Genomic DNA, 15,511 nt, shown 5'->3' on the forward strand with positions numbered 1-15,511 from the left:
TTGTGCATTAAGCTCTTTTGGTAGTATGCTCCCTATTCGGCAGACACTCTCTTGTTGACAATTCATGTTGGGTTTGATCACGGCAGGAAAGCCTGTAGTGTTAGACAATTGTTGACTGGATAGATCGATGTGTGGCTACACACAGTGGCAGGTGCCTCGCTGTGGTTATAGGTTTGTGGTGGCTTGCTTTGTCATAGAGGTCTCGGATTTGTAATTTGTAAATTGTGCATTAACCACCATGCTTCAATGTTGTGATTGCATATCTACATGTACCTTCGCCTGACATCCGTGTTGTCTATGGCTGCAACGCAAAACAATTAACCCCAAACAATTTGACGTTTATGGATTCTAAAGCAATCTTTACTCTGCTACAGCAATTGTCAATAACCATAACTCAGCCATTGACATGCACTTTTCACAGCGACTTTGCTACAGGGAATGTTCCATTTCCCTCAAAGCCATGCGTAGTGTCATTGCCTGTGTCCTGCTGCCATATTCAATGGTAAATTTGATTAGTACGTAGCCTTCGGCTATACCTTATTCCCCCAAACACCCATAGTGAGCACTGGCCTTGCCCAGTGGTCCCTTTGCCTAAGGCATGGCCTTCAACCATGCTGTGTGTCCCCAAGCTACCCATAGAGGGTACTGAACAAGACATGTGGCCAGGGCCAGAGTTCAGCATTGCTGGGCATGTCCTTCTGCCATGTCCCTGGTCTCCTGAACTGATCATTGCATCAACTTCCCAAGTCCCGAGGCCATGGCAAGTGGCCACTGGCAGCCAAAGTGTCGACTGGCCATAGCCTGCCAGCAAAATAACACCCTAGCATTTTCTTTTCGTATTTGCCATATTCCACCCGTCTGGGGCCCACCTTCACTCTCTCTAGGATCAGCGGGACTCAAAGAGGAGTGCAATATATCCATTTACCACATTTCTGCAGCTCAGGATTCACAGGACCCCACCAAACATAAGGAAATAACAATGGCTGCAATATTTATATTGAAAGAAGCTAATAAGGCCAGGCCCAGTGGCCACTTTCTAGATCTTGGGGGGGTCGGGGGATGGCCACTGGCCCCTCTGGGATGTGTGAGGTTGCCATGGTATGCTTATTTAACAATGGCAAACGTATGGTTACTTATGATTACTTTAGAAACTGTAAAGAGCTTTGGCACAAAGGATAATGGCCGAGCATAAACTGATGACAGAAAGCTTTCATACAGAACGAAAGAGGCATTGTGCGAAGGAGTTTTGCTTTTTGTTGAGGGCACTCCGTAAATACAGAACACAAAGAAATGCATCTGCTGAATAACTTTGTGAAAGTGACTTTTGGATTGCAATAATGTCTGAGGCCCGATTTCACCTTTAAAGTCAATAGTGTAGATTAAATATTTTCTTCCAGCCACTGCTTGACAGTTAAGAAAAACAAGGCTGAGAACAAAAGCCCAAAGCCTTTGAGTGCATTTACTTCCCAGAAGAATGCAGCAAACTCAGGTGTGTTGAAGAACATGACACAGATGCAGACAAGTCAGGGATTTCATCACCACTGTGATATTTCTGGATTCCCACTATAAAAAGAAAATCCCTTTGTATTGTGAACATGTCCTGTGTAAGGAAAATGTATTTTCTGTTTAAATTTGATTTATATTCAATGACCATCTTTACCATGGGGGTCATCCCGAATTTGAGATGGCCTCTGCCCGTATGAGTGGTTGCCTAGCTCCAGTGGGTTCTTTAATACGGACTAGCACCATAACACAGAGGGGGCGCACTAAGCCATTTGTTCAGCTTCATGCCCTGAGCTCCGGATGTCCACTATATACATAATTAGGAATGGCTATCCGCAAAGAGCTACTGGTTGAAAATAGGGTGATGCATACCATACCAAGATGGCTGCTAACCGCAACCTGCATGCATCTCCGCATGCGCGATGTCGCTATGACAACTGTAAATGTTTATATCTAAGCAAGACGTGTGTTTGTCTTTTCAGTTGGCTGTTCTGGAACTGATAAAGGTAGGCGCTATACTATTTATGAAATTAACATTGCATGATCCATGATGGGTGCAGATAAGAGCAGCGAAATGAGAGGAACTGAGGTTCCTGCCCGCTGCTTTTCTGGTATAAGTGCTCATGGTATTCCTTATGAGACATTAGCTACTGAGATGTACGAATTGTTCAAGTGACTTTTCTTCTAATTTAGAATGGAAATCCGTGACCCGCAGTATTTGTGCTAATAGTGCACATGTTATAGCTTATGAGACACTAGCTAATGAGATGCACAGTTCGTTCAAGTGATCTTGCTCCTAACCTAGTAATTGCAATGGAAATTTGTGACATGCATTTTATGCCCAACGCGCTGCTACGGCAGGCATTTTTTGGTGTAATACCCTTAACTCTCTGAAGGACACCTTCACTACCCCACTAGACTGATTATATCCTATGGAAATTAGAAGTTACGATGCATATGTTACCTTTAGGTGAGAGCTATATATGTTATATCACATATAACATGGACTTCCATGTCTACTTCATTACAGAGTGGTACTACCCCCACCAGGCCCCATGTGCAGCTCAGTAGCGGGCTCCTCCTACTCCTCTGTGGAGACCACCAACCTGGATGTCTCCACACCATCTTCCGCCATTGGAAGCCCCTGTGGGGCCTCACCCGGCCCTTCCTCCACAGCCGTTGTGGCAGACGCCGCCCAGTGGAGGCATCCCCGCCGCTTGGCTCCACAGCGCCGTCTCCACCCTCTTCTTCACTTAACGCTGCGTAGAGGGAGACATAGGACACACGCATCAGGGTGCAGTACAAAATACCCTAGACAGGAAGCAATAACACATGAGTGGCACTGTCAAATGTCACTTCCATCCTGTCATTCCACAACACATGGGTGAATGCACACAACACACATGCAGAAACAGTCAGGGCGCCTGCAATCAACATCAACATCCATGTAGAAGGGCCCCTGTAAACCAAGATGTTGCCTTCAAAGTCACATGCATCCATGGCGTTTCAAAGTCGCACACACACTTCTCAGGCACACACACACATGTGCACCATACATGTACATGACATCAGCACCCATTCCTCACCCCCTCCATGTCCAGGAACAGAGACAGCCATGCATTTATGTGTGCATTCCGCATAGAGCTCCCCATGTTGCATTAAAACACATGGCACGAACCATGTGGTTCACACATAACTGGTCTCACATGCATGACCATGATGTCCCTGCACACACACATCCATATATGGCCTATGTCACACATACAGGCAAGCATCAGACTACCAGCACACTGCAACATGCCCTGTCTCACACAGCAATGCTTGGCCACTTACCGCTCAACTCCAGACGGGTCTGCCTCTGAAGGATCTGGCCGTGGAGCGCTGGGCCTATGCGTTCCAGGACCATCATCTGGATGTTACTCATGCGTGCCCGGCCCCCCTCCGCGAGGCGCCGGGCCTTGTGGAGGGTCCTGGACCTGAAGTCCTCCCAGCGCTTCTTGATGTGCTTGATGTCGCGGGTTGCCACCCCCTCCGCGTTGATGGCAACCACTACGTCGTCCCAGATCCTCTCCCGTCCTTCCTTGTTGGCGCGTGATGTTCCGAAGAGGGCATCATAATGCCCCAGGACATGCTCCACCAGGACACCAACTTCGGGTGGCAGTGAAGCTAGTGGCCCTCTGCCTCTCTGGCTGGGGGTTGCCAGTGGTGCCAGATGGAGATGTGCCCGACATGGCAACCCCAGAGGCAGGAGTGGGTGGGCAAATGGGTCCTGGGGCTGGGCTGTGGAGCGATGGTATCCCAGTCGGGAGGCTTCTGTTCCAGCAGGGGTGGACACAGCAACTGGACCCCTGCAGATGGCTGATGTGCAGGCACCAAATAGCAGGGCACGTGGGCAGCAGACAGTCAGGCAGCAGCAGATGGCAGGTGGGAGCGTGCTTGGGGTTCTGGGGGGCAGGAAAATGGCCTTCAGGGCAGGAACGTGGTCTTCCTTGTGTGTACGTGTGGCCAGCTTGATACGGAGTGATTTGGCACGTGAAAAAATTGCACGTCAGCATGTAATTCGAGGAAAGGCCCTTAGCGCGTAAGAGCGTCAGCACACGTACGCGATTTCTTTGGACCAAAGGCCCTTAGCACGTAAGTGCGTCTGTGACGTATCGCGCACGGGCATTGCCCTTTCGCGTGTAAAACTTCACGCGAACCCCAGGAATACACGTACCCCACTCGCACACGTACCCCACTCGCACAGGGCCCTTTTGCGTGTAAAACTTCACACGAACCCCAGGAATACACGTACCCCACTCGCACAGGGCCCTTTCGCATGTAAAACTTCACGCGAACCCCAGGAATACACGTACCCCACTCGCACAGGGCCCTTTCGCATGTAAAACTTCACGCGAACCCCAGGAATACACGTACCCCACTCGCACAGGGCCCTTTCGCTTGTAAAACTTCACGCGAACCCCAGGAATACACATACCCCACTCGCACAGGGCCCTTTCGCGTGTAAAACTTCACGCGAACCCCAGGAATACACGTACCCCACTCGCACAGGGCCCTTTCGCGTGTAAAACTTCCTGCGAACCCCAGGAATACACATACCCCACTCGCACAGGGCCCTTTCGAGTGTAAAACTTCACGCGAACCCCAGGAATACACGTACCCCACTCGCACAGGGCCCTTTCGCGTGTGAAACTACCCGCGAACCCCAGTAATACACGTACCCCACTCAGTATATACATGCTTTTTATTTGTGCACACTTTTGTAATGCGCAGGGACGCTACCGCCTGCCTTCGTGTGGCGGACATGTTTAGGCCTGTGCGTGTCTTTGCCCGTGCGCGTGTTTGCCCTATTCGATTCCATGAATACATGTGGTTCGCGTGCGTGTGGGCGTTCCGTGTACTTCCCAGCAGTACTTCCCCCGTTACGCCTTCTTTTTCACGCGTTATTCCCCATTCCGCGTGTTACGCCCCCTGTTCCGCCTACTTTTGTTGTGTGCGCTGCGCTATGTGCGCTTTCGCTGTGCGCTTAGCGCACGCTGTTTGGAGACGTGTGCGCCAGCGTGCGCCATGCACGGATTTGGTGCACAACCAGTGGGAAAGTAGCGCAGCGCCTTCCTTGAATCGTATGCGTGCGCTTGCTTTCTCACGCTTGCGCCTCCTTGCGCCTGCTTGCGCTGGGATTTTCGGCACACGTTCGTTCAATGAATCGGCCCCTAAATGTACAAGAAAGTTCAAGTAACTTTCTCTGGTACCATATTTGTTTTGATAATGGAGAATATGGAATATTTTAAACACACTTACATCATGTTGGAATGTTATAATTGAAGAACCATAAATTGGTCAATCTTGCACTGCAGCCCAGACTTCTTGTTTCTGTCCTTGACCATGACTTCCCCAGCGTGTGGCAACTGAAGCGGCTACCACCTGCAGCGTAACTTTGAGTCGCTTCGGCAGCTTCCTTTCCTGGACTTAGTCCACCACCTGGGCGGCCCCTCTGCGTTTCCGTTGCCTCACCTTCAGGACGGCACAAATGACCTTGGATGGCCAGCCCCACCCTTGTGTTGAGGCCCCAACTTGGCCCAACCAGGGCCCCTTTCCGTATTTGTCCTTCCTGGGGAGGCCTCACTACTCCTGTGTAGACATGCTGCCCTTCCTTAACTCCTGGTAGGCCGAGTCGCCTCCACAACACCTTGTGCGCCCTAGTCCGATGCTGTGCCTTCTATCTGTGCTCCCTGGCGCGTTTCCCAGTATAAGTGGTTGAGCCGGGCTCACCTTGTCTTGTTGTCCGCACAGGAGGTCTTCCAGGCAGAGTAAATGTCGCTGCAGCACCCCGGGTCGACATCCGATGAGGTAATCCCAGACTTGGCCTGTGATTACTGGAGCGCTTCCAGCCCGAGTCCTATGTGTGCGTCCTGACGGTCACCTCACACCATCCTCCTTCTTTATTGCTATCCTTTTGTATTGCGCAGCGATGGCCTCCTGTATGCAGCCCGTTTTGCCCTGAAGCCATCTGATGTGAGGGGAGTACAGTTTTGGCCCTTTGTACATGTCCAGCCGGTGTCCCGCTTACCCGCGCACGCCCCGCCACACATGGCCGTGCTTCCGCCGGCCAGACGGTCCCAGCGGTCTAAGCCGCTGCTCTCCCCTACAACAGCTAGTGGGTGTATCCCGGTTCTGGTGGGTTGTGCCCGGCTGTAGCTCTCAGTAGACTCTTTTGTCACCGCCGGTGCGCACAGTTCGTGCTCCCCCCACCCTCTTTGTCTCACTCTTTCCTCCTCTGGGCTCACCCGTTCCGGGGCCGGAGTCAGAGTGGCTGCGCCAGGTGATCCTCCATTCCGGGGGATGGTCCAGATGTGTCGGTGCCCCAGTGTTCCGCTGCCACCATGTTACAGTCTTCTATAGCAGGGCAGCGGGCAGGGAGGACACCCTGCCACTGCAGCCATTTGTATAGCGATGCACTGCAGGCCCAAGATGGCGCCCCTTAGCAGACTGTTGCATCGTTGGGACGGCACAAATCGGTCTTCCTGGGCTGATCACGACCGGGGATGCAGCGGCTGAGAGCTGATATTCTCAGGAATCGCATGCCACAAAGAAATATCTCCTCCTGTACCGGGACCCAAGATGCAACCCACAGGATGTCGGCGGCCCGGACGGAGCTTCCAGGGCTCACGTCTTCATTCGTCTGTGGCTCAACAGCCCCCCCTTGGGAGTGTTACTTGAGGGATTAATAATGCACCTCAGCATGGGGTTAGAATCTTAGACAAGTTTTAACTCTGTGTACCATACATATAAGATTGATATGGTAAGATCCAATTTCAATTTGGAAAATCAAAACTGTATATCAAATGTTTCCGGTAAAGCGTTATAGCGAACAGCACCAGAAAAGAACGTGAAACGAGTGCACACGTCAATGAACTGTCATTTAAAGGGTAACCCTACAAAATATTGCAGACCATTAATGCGAGGTAGAAAACCTAGAATGAAAAACAACGAATTTAGGAGAAGACAATAGATGGGGGTTGGGGTATTTATTAAAATGGTGGGGGCAGGGTGGCATTCCCTCCTGCGTTTAAAATACCTCACATTTGTTGTTTTAAATTCGAGGTTTTCGACCTTGCAGTTAAAAATTCGACATTTTCACATAGATCCGTTTAAAGGCCCTCTTCTGAACAGTACTCAGTGAATTGGGTATTCTCTACCACAGGAGAGTTTCACTGTACTGAGATTAGCATTTTGATGATATTATTAATCATTGTTAAACTGCAATTATTTCAGGCAGCTAACACTCTTTTATATGCTAATTGCATCGTAATGATTGGGTATCACGTCTTGCCGCTTACTTAATAATATAACCTATTTAACACACAATTGCAACTGAGCATTAGGCATGCATGCCATTAAAAAGGTGAGGGATCACATGATTATTTTTTTCCTTTTATTACAGGGGCCGTGCACACATTCAGCAATTATGTGCGTTTTTGCCTCTTGAACATAAATGCCGTTATATTGTGTCTACTGCAAGCGCAGTGTGACAGGAAAGCATGCAGACACCGGCCATTGTCTACATGGCATATGGAAACTGTGGCGGTTAAACCCTTCGCATTACTTTGTTAACTATAATGAGGATTGGTGAATAGAGTGGGGGAGCCCTCCTCCACATTAATTCGTCTCGCTCATATTTTTGGTATTTTCTTCTTTTCCTCTGCTAACAGACACTAATGCCCCCTCGCACATTGATAGGCGCTGACAGCGTCACTGCAGGCAACCTGCCACTTCAGTAACGCAGAGTCCGCCATTATCCTGCGACTCTGAGCTGACTTAACGCCACAAGGCTTCCCCGATAGCTAATTCGCAGGGCAGGGACTCTCGAGGGCTGCCTTTGGTTGCCGTTCACGTTTCAGAGCCCAATGTTTGTATCCAGTCTAGAAAGACAGCATTGTTCAGGAGGGCAATGCATACATCATGCCACGAGTCAATAGCGATAAACAAGCCAACGCTCAGAGGAAGATATAGTAGGCCACACTTTCAGAAATATATATTCGGTTATTTTTTTATTTTATTTTTTTAATTTAAAATGCATTTGGTTTACATCTTAAACCTTACATTTATCATTCACATTCAGTTTACATTATTCTCCTGATAAAAAATTTCAAAAACAAACACCAGACATCATTTATCTTTTATCCTTCTTCATTACTGTTACTATTGTCCAGCGTAATGTTTTCCCAGAAGTGAACTATGGTTGCGACCATCTTTCTATTATTTCCTATTAAGATGTGACTCCATCTTTCTTCTTTTTCCATTTCTACCGTGGCACTAAAGTATTTGGCGCTAAAGAGCAGTCTCTTTTGGTTTAGTGCCTCGCATTCCATAGTTAGGTGATAGAGCGTTTCGGTTTTCCCTCTTGTTTGACAGAACCTGCAGTCGCTATTTGCACTTTTATTTTAGCTCCATTTCCCCTGCACTTTTCTTGTTGGCAGTAGGTTCAGTCTGAATCTTAGGAACATGTCTCTAATTCTTCGATCCGTATATAATTTTAAGTAATTTGGAAGTTGATTAAGTGCTCTTTCTTCTCCCTCGCATTTGAGTGTCATTTTATATTGATCTTTCTGCACTTGAGTTTCAATCCAATCGGTTCTATTCAGCTTCTTTTTTGCGATTTGAGGCATTTTCGTCAACGTCTCCAGTGTGATTCCTTTTTTGTTACATATACACATGGCTGCTTCTTTCCATTTGTCCAATGTAACATCGTTTACGTGTACTTTTGAAGTTCTTAGGATTTCCAATGCCGGTATCTTTTCTTCGCTGTTCATTTTTCTGTAGAAGTCTATTATTTTCCATTTGATTATTGATTCTAATGATTGGAGGCCCAATTCATAGCGTATCCGTATCATAGGCATGTTCTGGGGTAGACTTAGTACTTTTCGCCAATAAATCGCTTCCAATTTCATCCATATGGTTCTATCATGGTTAATCAAAGTTTCCGCACCATATGCAAGGATCGCTGTCACTTTTTTCTTATAAAAGGTTACCGCTGGTATAAGCGAAAATTTGCCGAATTTCTTATGTATTGACAGGCCTTGTCTGGCTAACATTCTGGTTTTTGCTTTTAGCTGTTCTGCCCATGGTGCTTCTGTCAGAGATTGGTTGATCCATATCCCTAGATATTTATAAGTTGTAACCTGGATCAGTTTCTCTTCCTGGAGGTAATATTGGAATGTTTTTTTCCCATTTGAATTCTTCTTTGTCAGGTGTATGATTCTTGTTTTCTTAGTGTTTATTGTCAGTTCATTTTGTTCCATGTATTCATAGGTTTTGTTAAGAGCTTTTTGTATTCCGCACGGTGTTTTTGCTAATAAGATGATATCATCTGCATAGATCAAACAAGGTACTGCAGTCGCATTTAATTTTGGTGGATTGATGGTTGGTGTATTTATAGCCTCTTCAAAATCCGACGTAAACAAACTGAACAGTGCGGCTGCTAGCGGACACCCTTGCTTTAGGCCATGCCAGGTGTTTATTTGCTTTGTTATTATTCCATCCGCTGTCATTCTTACCTGTATTTTTGTGTTGGAATACAAAAGTTTAATTCGTTCTAGGATGTCACTAGGGCATCTCCATTGTTCTAGTTTCTCCCACAGCAGGTCTCTATTGATTTTATCATAGGCAAGGCTCAAGTCGACATACGCTACTATTGTATTTGTTTTTGTTCTTTCTGCTTCTTGTTTCATCAGATTAAGAATCATGAGATTCACATTTGTTCCGACATTGCGCACAAATCCTGTTTGGCGCACTGCTTGATGTTTTGTTTGTTTTGCCCAAATGTTTAATCTTGTCAGTATAAGGTTAGCAAAAAATTTCCCTAGCGGATCCAGGAGCGCCAGTGGTCGATAATTCTTTGGTTCTTTTGATGATCCCTGTTTGTATATTGGGATTAGTGTTGCTATTTTCCAGGACTCGGGGACCTTTTTCGTGCGGTTAATCAGATCTATAATTTTACCACAGAATTGTGCCCAAACTTCTGGATTTTGTTTTAATGTTGCATTCGACATGCCATCTGGCCCCGGTGCCCTTGATGTATTTAGTTTTTTTATTATGTTGGTAATATCTTCAATGTTGTATCTAATGTTCCATTGCTTTGGCAAATGTTGTTGAATTTTCTTTATTACTGTTGTTCGTTCTTCGTAGAGAGCTGTGAAATACTCTATCCACGCTGCTTCTGGAACATCCACTATCATTGCATTTTCAGCCTTTTTAGTTAATTTCAAGAGTTCCCACAAACATCTGGTGTTACGATTTTTCAGGGAGGCCATCATGGATTCTGCATTTTCTTGGTCTTGCATCATTTTGGCATTTTTATGCCAATTTTTAAATTTTTGTTTTGCTTGACCAATTATTCTTTTTTTGGTTTGAGGTGATTCTTTTTGTGCTCTTTTAATGGATTCCTTTTTTTCCTTTTTCTTTTCTGAGATATCTTTGTTATAAATATATTTTCGTTCAGGTTTGGATGGATGATTCAATCGCTGTTTCATTTGGAATTGGTCGGTTAACCACCCATAATTGATTTTATTGGAATCTTCTTTCTTTGAATTCATGAATGTTTCTGTTATTTCGGTTAGTCTGTTGTGCGGGATTCTCAACCGGTTCATTCTATTTACTAGTGTCAACTTGGGGATATTTATTTTGCGTCGTTCTTCTTTGTTCATTTCCCATGAGCGCTTTAGTATGGAATGGTCGCTATGTTCACTATATAGATTTTTGGCTTCGATTTTTGCTTGGGTAATTCCCTTGCTAGTATAGATATAATCTATGATTGATTTGATTTCCCCTCTTGACCATGTTGGTATTGGTTTTCTTGCTGCATTGAGGGCATCCCATCTTTCGAAGTTTCTGTTGCGTGTCTCTATTATCCACCTTCGTGCTCTATTTTCCAACAGTTGATCTGCTATTAGATCTCCTTTGTCATCAAATATATGCAGGTTGAGATCTCCACATATAATGAATTCTACATCTTGGTGCTCCTGTGCAATGCTGTCTATCTTAGTGAAGATAGAATCTATTATCATTTCTTCTGGTACTTTCTTTGGATTCCAATATAAATTGGTGATGTTTGGATATTGGGTCCTTATGGACTCTTTGTTCCACTGTGGTTCTAGCATCGCTTGTCTTTTGATTAATGTGTTTTACGCCCAATTTCCAATATTCTGGTATTCAATCATTTATGTTGTCAATTCTTGACTAATTAGGGTAATAGGTCCTGCTGACGGTCTGCCTCCATTGTTGTTAATAGCAGGATTCACGTATGTTAGAAATCCTTCACACACTGGGGGAGTTGTTAACCATGTCTTTTGTAAACATATCACCTCTGCTGAGTTTAACTCTGGTCGTTCCGTTTGGAATAGATGTAAATGTCCCCTAGTATTCCATGAGCATACAGTTACTTCTTGTATGTTATTTCCTGTTCGTTGTTATTGTCTCGTTTTTTTTGTTTCTTTATTTCTGCTCTTTTCCATACTAATTTCCCGCCAGAAGGGTGATTTTTCAAAATTCCATTTGTTCTGTGTTTTATCATTGTACTGTTTTGAGTTCCTTCTTTTTTGATCGTCCTTGTACCATCTTACTTCTTCTATTTCGCTCCATCCTTTATTTTCATTATGTAAGTTGCTTTCATCACTGCTGATATCCGAGTATGTTCTATTACTCTCTTGCTGCGTTATACTGGATATTTCTTTCGGATATTATATTCTGTTATTATATTAGGGGCTGGTGGCTTCAGTTTCAAAATTTTATTTTGGGTATTTATTGAGCGTAAACCCACCAACGGGAAGCGATGAGAGCTGTACATCAGTTGGGGTTTACAGGCGTATATTAGCAGAACACTACATCCAGGTTAAGCAATGTTATGTTTTTGGGGACTGGACAACGAGATGGCTTGCTTGCCATTTCTCAAAGCCATTATCAAGCAGGTGCAATGTTTGATTAACAATTCTCAAGCACTGATCAACATTTCTTTCCAAGAGGTTCATATATTCTTTAAGTCAGAAAATGCTGACTGATTGTTTGGCTATTCATATTTATTAAACCGTTTCTAAAATGTATATTACATTCTAAAATTAAATGGTCTTAATACGCGCTTAGATAGCACTAGTTAATAAACAGATTTAAGCTTTTTCTTGACATTTTCAAATCAGCATAAAAGCGTGATCTAATTTAACTTTTCCGTGCACTATGCAATTAAGCAGTCTGAAACAGTTTGCTTGCTTAGTTAATGCTTCAGAAAGGTCGTTCCTTTGGGCTAGAGTTATGTGATGATGTTTTGTGTCTATGATGCATTTCCACCTCTTTCTTTGATAAGACATGTTAATGAGATGGACGTTTCCACCGCACAACAGAGTTGCTTTTTTAATAAATGTGAATTTATAAGTGTGCGGTTAACAAAGGTGTTAAGTAAGGTACTCAACATCCTTAAAGGCCATATGCTGTTAGATCTTCTACCTTTCCACTTTCAAATAGCTTTGATTAGCTCCATTTGCACTATCCACACTTGTGTGCATCTACTGACCTGATATGGTGAATATTCCATTTGTATTGTATCTTGAAACTGGTTATTGCAGTCAAATGGTGTCTATTGTTTCCAGTTATTATTTTTATTTGACCAATTTTCTTCCATTGCATCGCCATAGTGTATTATCTAAACCCCGATGCCTTAACTCGATACTCTCAGCAACTGGAATTTCCGACCAGTGGTTCTCTCGCTTCTATTAAAGTGTCTGCAGACAGGCACTAACTATATATTCTCTCTCATGATCTATAGGTGAATTTACCTAGTGGACCCACAGTTAAAGTGAGGGAGGAGAAGAAAGAACAAGAGGCCCTGCCAGGTGCACACTCCTTAATTTCCTAACTGGGAGGACAAGGATATCACAGTTTGTGGGAGGTTACCATCAGTGCTTCAAGGGGCAGTCTGTGCCACTCACTTTCCAAGAGTGCCCAGGCCTGGGCTGCTTGATATGATATGATATGGCATTTATAACGCGCCTATACACAAGTGTTTCAAGGCGCGACGAGGCAAGGGAGGGGAACAGAGGGAAGACAGAGACAACGATCTTACTAGGCCAGGTGACATTAAGATCGCACAAGTGCAGGGGGGGGAAGGGGAGAATGCAAGGGGGAAAGGGGAGGGGAAGTGCAGTACATGGGATAAACAGTAATGAAATAATAACAATAAATAAGAAGTGCGACCAGCTGGTGGCAGGTGCAAGGGTAAGTGCTGACATCAGGGGCCACATGCTGGTAGGGGGCTGTAGGGATACAGAGACAGCCCCAGAGTGAAAGGGTTGCCGGGGGGCAGTGCAGGTGTGCAACTGGCGGGGAGGGAACCTGGGCCCGAGAACAGAGGGCAGCCAGGTGACCAGTGCAGTTTCAGTCAGGAATTCAGCAGGGGAGAGGAGGAGAGAAAGCAGAAGCAAAGAGGAGGGTGCTTCACAGAGGCAGGGAGGCTGTTTCAGAGCGAGGCCCCAGCCGAGGAAAGAGATCTACCACCAACTTGTTGCTTGGAGAAGCAACTGACCATGAGGGAGTGGGAGGCCAATGAGCGAAGAGCTCGAGAAGGCAGATATTTAGGAAGAGAGAGTTGAAGGTATTGAGGCCCCACACCCCAGAAGGCCTTGTGGACAACCCAGAGGGTTTTGAACTTAATCCTCGCAGCCACTGGGAGCCAATGCAGAGATTTCAGTCCTGGAGAGTTACGATCCCTGGACCTGAGGTCAAGGACAAGTCTTGCAGTCCTGTTTTGGATGAGTTGCAGAGGGCAGAGAGTAGAAGCAGTCAGATTTAGAAAGAGGCTATTGCAGTAGTGCAGCCTAGAGAGACCCTGGGCTCTGGAGAGAATGAGCTTCTGGGGGAAGGAGAGGAAAGGAAGAATACCTCGGAGGAGGTGCAGCTTGTAGTGTGACTTCTTAGAGATGTCAGAGATGTGAGGGGAGAAGGAGAGTGTGGAGTCGAAGATGACCACGAGGTTTTTAGCCTCACAGGTGGGAGCAGGAAGAGGGCCAAGAGAGGCCGTCCAGAGAGTGACAGGAAAGGAGGGACTTCGCCATTGAGGCTCACTTGGACAGAGGGAGGTGCCAAACAAGGTCTGAGGATGCACTTGGGAGTACTAAGTACAAGTGTGGGACCAACTGAACACAGCTTTGCACTTTTTATTTCAGAGTCAGGCCCCAGATGTGCAAAGGAAGAGTATTACTTAGTGAGCCCGCCACTTTTAATCAAAGTTCAGGTCGACACCTAATGTGTGGGAAGTAAAGGGGCACGCACCTATGCAAATGAGGGGGTATAACTACTTTGGACTGTGCGCCTACAGCGACAGTGGACACACATTTGATTTTAAGCCAATGAACTCTCCACCCAAAGACTTTCGGACATGTTTCACACAATACATGTGCACTTCCACTGTTCTAATAACAAATAATGTTGGTAGACTCAGGGCATATGCTGCTCTTCTCCTGTAAAGAAACTGGCTGCACACCTAGACTCTGTGCACTAACGTTTACACTTTGTGTGTGGCATTTTCTGTGCTTTTTAGTGGAAGATATAATACATGTATTGAAAAATAGAAGTTGTCTTTCTTCTAGTTGTGAAATATCAAACTGTGGCTGTGCAAGGAAGAGGGCAACATATTCTGTTAGGGCGGGGCTGTGGCACCTAAAGTGGGTGCCATATTGCCTGTTCAGTGAGGTACCAGACTGATGTGTATTAGTCAGATTTTTTAAAGTAAACAGAAAAAATAATGGTTTCTTATGTGCAAAGGGATTTTGAGAAATGTTCTTATTGGTGAATTATTTTTGCCTTCAGCTGATTTCGGACTTTGACTAGGTAGGATTACGAATGTTTGCTTGGGAGTTTTCCATGCGCCCAACACTTGGCCTCACTCTCTCCAAGAAACTCAATCGACAATGGGAATTTTGTGCTTAACCGCTAGTTGGGCTCAGTCTGGGACATTGCTGGCCCCCTCGCCAGGATCACCTTCCTCTACTGTTGGCCAGGGGTCAAGTCCTAAAAATAAAAGTGGTGGGACTCATCAACAAATTCAATGGGATGTGACGTCGCCAGAAATTGGCATATCAAGGTGAAATAAGCACATTTCATTAAATTGGCTTTGCATAACCACCCAAATTGCACAGGACGACTGGCATTTGCCTTTTATAAATTCAACACACAAAACCAAGAAAGGATATTGTCTTCTAATAGTGTTTCTGAAAACATTAAAAGATATGCATGTTTTAAACTCCAAGAACCAATAAAAATGTTTTCCCTATAACAAGCAGTTCCGAAACGGGACATTTCACCCTTAGTTGTTCGTTATTTTTCATCAGACGGTCAGATAGCACTGCGAGTAGAACGCTCAGCTTGCTTTGACATCTGTGCTGAGCCTGCCTCCCAGCAGGGCCAAACTCAGCCTTTCATCCTTCCGTGCTCGATAAATGAGCACCACTCACTGTGGGTAAGT

At 45.5% G+C, this 15,511-nt stretch overlaps 1 protein-coding gene across 5 annotated transcripts in view; it reads left to right on the plus strand.

The window, feature by feature from the left end:
* The window catches only part of IQCK (IQ motif containing K), a 1,231,453-nt gene that overhangs the window by 753,156 nt on the left and 462,786 nt on the right, over window positions 1-15,511 (plus strand). For 3 of the 5 annotated variants that reach the window (XM_069647159.1, XM_069647161.1, XM_069647162.1), the window contains one exon: window positions 1,986-2,009. The exons of the other annotated variants lie outside the window; for them this stretch is intronic. In XM_069647159.1, coding sequence (XP_069503260.1) covers window positions 1,986-2,009 — 24 coding nt within the window. The remainder of the gene's footprint in view (window positions 1-1,985; window positions 2,010-15,511) is intronic. 5 annotated transcript variants of the gene reach the window in all.

This window comes from Ambystoma mexicanum, chromosome 2q (assembly GCF_040938575.1).
Source record: "Ambystoma mexicanum isolate Mex_15411 chromosome 2q, UKY_AmexF1_1, whole genome shotgun sequence".
Lineage (NCBI taxonomy): Eukaryota > Metazoa > Chordata > Amphibia > Caudata > Ambystomatidae > Ambystoma > Ambystoma mexicanum.